The sequence below is a fragment of the Fulmarus glacialis genome, unplaced genomic scaffold (assembly GCF_000690835.1).
Source record: "Fulmarus glacialis isolate BGI_N327 unplaced genomic scaffold, ASM69083v1 scaffold18901, whole genome shotgun sequence".
NCBI lineage: Eukaryota > Metazoa > Chordata > Aves > Procellariiformes > Procellariidae > Fulmarus > Fulmarus glacialis.
This window is the reverse complement of record NW_009194897.1, coordinates 6,683-12,015: the sequence shown is the minus strand read 5'-3', so window position 1 is coordinate 12,015 and position 5,333 is coordinate 6,683. Positions and strand designations below refer to the sequence as shown.

The following is a 5,333-nucleotide window of genomic DNA, read 5'->3' as shown; positions in this document are numbered from 1 at the left end:
GATGCGGCTCAGCAGAGAGACGTGGGGCTGAGAGCCGCGGTGATGTGGGTTCCCCTTTGGGAAGGGAGGTTGCCGCTTTGGCTTCTCCGTCTGCTGGGCAAACTGGACTTAGCGGCGTGCCCCGAGTTTGGCTGCGTGGAGGGGCCGCCTCCCTTCCCATGGGGGGAAAGGCAGCTCCATCGCAGCGTTGCTGCTCCCTCTCAGCATTTCTGCTCCCTCTCGGGTGGTGTGAGCGCATTTGGGAAGAGCAAACACAGAACCGTGGCAAAATGTTCAGAATGCCTTGGGCTCTTGTCAGAGCGAGGTGCCTTTAATGATATAAAGTGTTTTTAATTCCCTAAATTAAGCGTCCTGGAAGGCCAGAGTACAATTATTAGGTGTTCCTTCGTATCACACTGACTGCTTCTTGGTTCCATTTGAATGCTCTGATGAGCACGGCTCTCCGTTTATCTTTGCACTGTGTTTGTTTTAACATTTCCTATTATCGCCTCTCTCTGTCCTGCCATCCACCAAATGTCTCTTTATCAGAGTTTTGTCTGTACTTTAAAATATTCCTAATTTGTCATTATTTGTGGCGCATGGAAAGGTGACTGAAGGGATTTGAAATTTAATTCGTCACGCAGGTGAAAGACTTCAGGTTTTTACTTGGTGTCAGAGAAATCGTGAAAACCTGCCTGCTCCTAAACATCCCCTTCAGCACTTCCAAAATATTTATCGCTGCCGTACCTAGAACACACGCCATCGGTTACAGAAACTCCCACCCAACAGAGGCGCTTCACAAAACAGCCTCTTGTAAAAACAATGTGCTCACAGAGCGAGGAGAAACTGTGAGGATACCTTTTATCCCAGGATCCAGAAACGTTTCAGGGTAAGCTTTATGACTCCCTGTAAAAGTCTCCCAGCTGGAGAGAGGGGGAAATAGCAGCTCAGGGCTCCACCGGTGACAGCCCCGGACCGGTGGGGAGGCTGTCGAGATGTGGCTCCTCCAGCAGCCCCCCGGCCCCTGCTCGTGTAACACCGAGATGTGTTTGTGAACATCACTCTGCAGCGCTTCAACCAAAGCCGCCACTTTTCCACTCCTTTCCCCACTTATCCTCTAAAGCATGAGGCACGCCGTCCTCTACGGCAGAGCCTGAACGCTGCTGGGACTTGCGGGCACTAGAATATGCTCAAAAGTGGGTGCAGGCAGTGTTGGGAGCAGGCAGCAAAACTTCCTCTGACCTGCGGCACAGAGCAAGGCGTGTGGAGTTCCTTGTGCCAGGCAGCGTGCTGGCAGCTGCCGGGCCGGAGCAGGAGCACGTGGATTACCTTTAAAACACGTTTCTGCAAAGTAAGGGACTAACGTAACTGGCTCTGCTGCGCTGGTCCTGTGCCGCTGCCAGCTCTTGTGCCCGGCAAAGTCTTTCAGCTGCTCCGTACCTCTGGTCCTGCACGTCCACAGCGGTGGCCCCTGCTCCTTTGATGTGCTGCGCATCCCGTCTCCCGAGTAATTTTCAAACCTGTTTCTGTAGCTCTGACTTCTCCAGAAAGAATGTGGGAGAGCGGTGTTTCTGCTTGGCTGCTTTGTTTGACAGACCTCGGTCTGCGCAGGCAGGTGTCTGAAGCTGCAGAGCTTCACCTGCACAAACCCCAATGTACGTTCGTTTGCTCACACTCTCTGTGAAAACGTCCTCGAAAACAAAATAAAAATTAAAGTGAGATTTCTGCCTGTCCACGGTCTTTTTGGTGAAGAGCTGAATCCAGAGTCTTGTTTGCGTCTTAGGAAACAAACAGATCTTTCTGCCACGGTGCCGTGTGATTAGGGTTGGTGTTAGATTTAAGGCTGTTTATCGTTAACATGCTCCAACAGCTCCGTGTCTGTTTGAATTAAGGGGTCCTGCGTGCGGTGGTCGAAGCAGCGAATTCTGGAGCATCGGTTCTCTGCCTGTGCGAGAAGGGAGACGCCATGATCATGGAAGAGACTGGCAAGATTTTCAAGAAGGAAAAAGAAATGAAAAAAGGTGAGGCCTGCTCCAAAGATTTTTTTCAGCATGGCTATGTTTTTTGGTCCCATTGGGTGGCTGGTGTGAATGGGCAAGAGCACAGAAAGCGCTACTCTCTGCTAATTAGTGTAAGAAACAGTTTGCTGTTCCCAGAAAGTCAATTTTAACCCAGATCCTACTCCCTGCCCTGCTGGTACGCATCACTGATAAGCCTCACCTTCCCGTTTCAATGCACCCAATCATCCACATTGTTGTCCGGAGAAACTCTTGTTTCACTGCCCTCCCCTCAGGAAGACCTGTGGTACCGTTATCGCTGGTCTGTTGTTGCCGTGGAAATTGTGTGACACTCAAGTGTGTCACCCAGAGCTCCCTGACTTCTCTTCTGGAGACTTGAGACACCGGCAAAAGGGACCTCACCGCCTTGGATGTATTTCTGTGGCAGTTGCCTGGGCAAAAGGAGAGCGGTGTGGCAGCTCTTTGGCTAGAGACTTGTGTAATGGGGCATTTTACAGCACTTCAAAACCCAAAATCCTGAGTGACAATCCACGTTGGCGGGGCTGCTGCCGGTGCCGGGTGTGGGGCTGCACAATTTCATGGAACGTTTTTTTTCCCTTTATAGGTATTGCCTTCCCAACGAGTATATCAGTAAATAACTGTGTCTGTCACTTCTCCCCCCTGAAGAGTGACCAAGACTACATCCTCAAAGACGGAGACTTGGTCAAAATGTAAGCGTCTTTGTTAGACTTCTTGTGAGTTTGCTGCTGGCATCTGGGCTTTGCTTTCTAATCCTGCTTGGTGTGTTAAATACTTCCTCAGCGTGGCTAATTAAAGAATCTAATAGCTAGTCAAGCGAAACATGCTTGAGTCCTCTAGAAGTCACACCAGTTTCCTGAGCCGTGACACCCCACCTGTAATTAACTCTCTTTGTCTTGCAGTGACTTGGGAGTCCATGTCGATGGCTTCATAGCGAATGTAGCACACAGTTTTGTCATAGATGCCTCAAAGGTAGGTTTGTAATGGAGCGGTGTCTCTTGCCACTGCTGCTTTCCGTGCAGTCTAAAGGAGAGATTAAAAAGCTGCGTTCGGGTGCCTCTGGTTCCAAAGGCGGCAGCAGCGCGCAGCCTCGCAGGGGTGTCCGCTTTGTTTCGCGAAAGCGCCGCAGGTCTGGTGTCACAGCAGTGACAGGGTGAAAACCGTCTCTTTCCTGAAAATTATTCAGTCCTCTGGAAAATGAGGGCTGACGCACTGTTTCAACATGTACAATTTTGCAAGGTTACAAATAATTTGAGATGAACCACGTGTGAGTGGTGCTGCAGTGAGTTATTTGCATGCAGAGTGTCTGGGGCTGTGGGGCGGACTGGGCAGACTGGTTTTGCTGCCCCCTCTACTGGCCGAGGCACAGGGAGCCGAGCGCCACACTGCTGGGAGTCGCTACCTTCGCTTTTGCAAACTCAGCTCGGGGGTGACTTGTTCTTCGAACCCCAAAACTAGTCCCTGCTGCCCAATTCTCCTGCCTGAACATGCCTGCGCGGACTTTTCTTAGTCGGGGCTGATCGCAGCGTACAGCCCCGGCACGTGCTCGTGAGGACAGCACCGTGGCACGCGTGGCGTGGTCAGGCATTTTGGAAGTGACCCTAAGCCACGCTCATGCGGTGGGAATTACTGTTGTGTGCGTAAAGTTGTCACGTAAGCTCGGAACAAATTTTTAGCTGTAGTCTTGGGAGGGCGATGGCGGCGTGGGTCTTGGAAATGGTTTTTCTCCAGTGGCTGTGTCTGAACGACTTGATGGGGAGAAGAGGAAAAAAAAAAAAATGTTTTGAAGCGTATAGAAATCTTTCCAGTCCACATTTCTGGCTACAGGAGATTCTTGTCCTGTTTTCAGTCTTTGACAGTGATGCGCTTGTACTAGGGTGTCTCTCTTGAAGCTTGTGAGAGAGTCAGCTTGGTTGTGGCTGATACTCATCTGCTCTTTTAGTGGAGGAGAGACTAATGATCGAGCTGTGGAGCCAGAAGCCCTTCCACGTCTGAGCTAGATTTCCCCGTTCGCTCGGGGGGAGGGTCTCCAGTTAAGTGGAGAATCTCCATCTCTAGACACTCGGGACAGCATTCTTGCTGATAAGAGGGAAGGGAACATACCTTAAAAAGCCTTTATTTTTCTGTTCTTCCAGGAAAACCCTGTGTCAGGCCGTAAAGCTGATGTCATCAAGGCGGCTCATCTCTGTGCTGAAGCTGCTCTGCGCTTGGTAAAGCCTGGAAACCAGGTGAGTGACTGGTATGGGAGAAAGGACGTCTGGGCACGGGGCGAGGAGCTCAAGTACGGACGCTGCCTGCGCTTTGTGCGTAGAAATAAAAGCGTGTGACCTTGCCTGGGAAGAATTGCCCAGCGATGTGGGGAATCTGGAAGCAGCTGTCTGCAGACAGCTGAGCCGCTGCTGGGGCGAGCACCGGCCCGCTGGGGTGGGTGGCGGTGACTCTTCTGTCAGCAGCTCTGGCTTCCCTGCGGGACCCGAGCTCTCACTTGTGCGATCGAGGCTTCGCAGAGAAGCCTCGGTGCTCCCACTCGCTGGTCCTTTCCTCGCTGAAGATAGCTGGCACGCACAGCAACTCTGCCAAACAGTGCTCCCTTAAGTCTTCCACTTGCACCTCTCCCTCGCCTGGTGCTTAGGCACCTCAGCAGTCGTAGGCGATCTCCTTTGTCGCTGTGTTACTATTCCAAACGTACTCGTGTCGCTCTTGGTTCCTAGTGTAATCCCTCACAGAGGGAAGGCTTGTGAGGAGGCACTGGGTGCAGTGCGGGAGGCTGAGCTGACCTTGTGTTATGTGTCAGTTTTGTTGATACAGGATTAAAAATGGAAGCCTGACACTGTTTCTCCTTTGTTTTGGAGGTGTTAGAGCACCAGTCGGTTAGAAAATCTGCAGGTTTTATCACAGAACACTGTCGAGTTAGAAAAACCCGTCATGCTTGTGGCTTGAATTTTATATCCTTAATGTGTTTTCATGTGTTCTTCATCCAGAACACGCAAGTGACAGACGCGTGGAACAAAATAGCCCACTCGTTTCACTGCACGCCGATTGAAGGTAAGGACGGGGGAGCAGCTGATCAGAGGTAGCGACGTTTTAGCTGCACACGAAATCCTGAGCTGCCCTGTTCAAATTCTGGGAAACATTTAATGACTATGAGTCCTAGACGTGCCATCTTTAAATGCAGCAGCCTTTGCTAAAAAAAATCCCTTCAAAACTCTCTAGATTCTTCTTCCTTCCTCTATTTTTTTTTTATTTTTAAAGATGCATTAATCTAGGAACAATAGACGCGGGCTTCCACAGCTGGTAGGTAGTGTCCTGGCTCGCGGA

General features: G+C 50.8%; 1 protein-coding gene across 1 annotated transcript in view; it reads left to right on the top strand.

The window, feature by feature from the left end:
* The first annotated feature begins 1,837 nt into the window (after window positions 1–1,837).
* Window positions 1,838–5,333, top strand: part of PA2G4 (proliferation-associated 2G4, 38kDa) — an 8,805-nt gene continuing 5,309 nt past the window's right edge. The window contains 5 exon segments of the mRNA XM_009587928.1: window positions 1,838–2,000; window positions 2,602–2,707; window positions 2,918–2,987; window positions 4,151–4,243; window positions 4,997–5,060. Of these exon segments, the coding sequence (XP_009586223.1) occupies window positions 1,838–2,000; window positions 2,602–2,707; window positions 2,918–2,987; window positions 4,151–4,243; window positions 4,997–5,060 (496 nt within the window).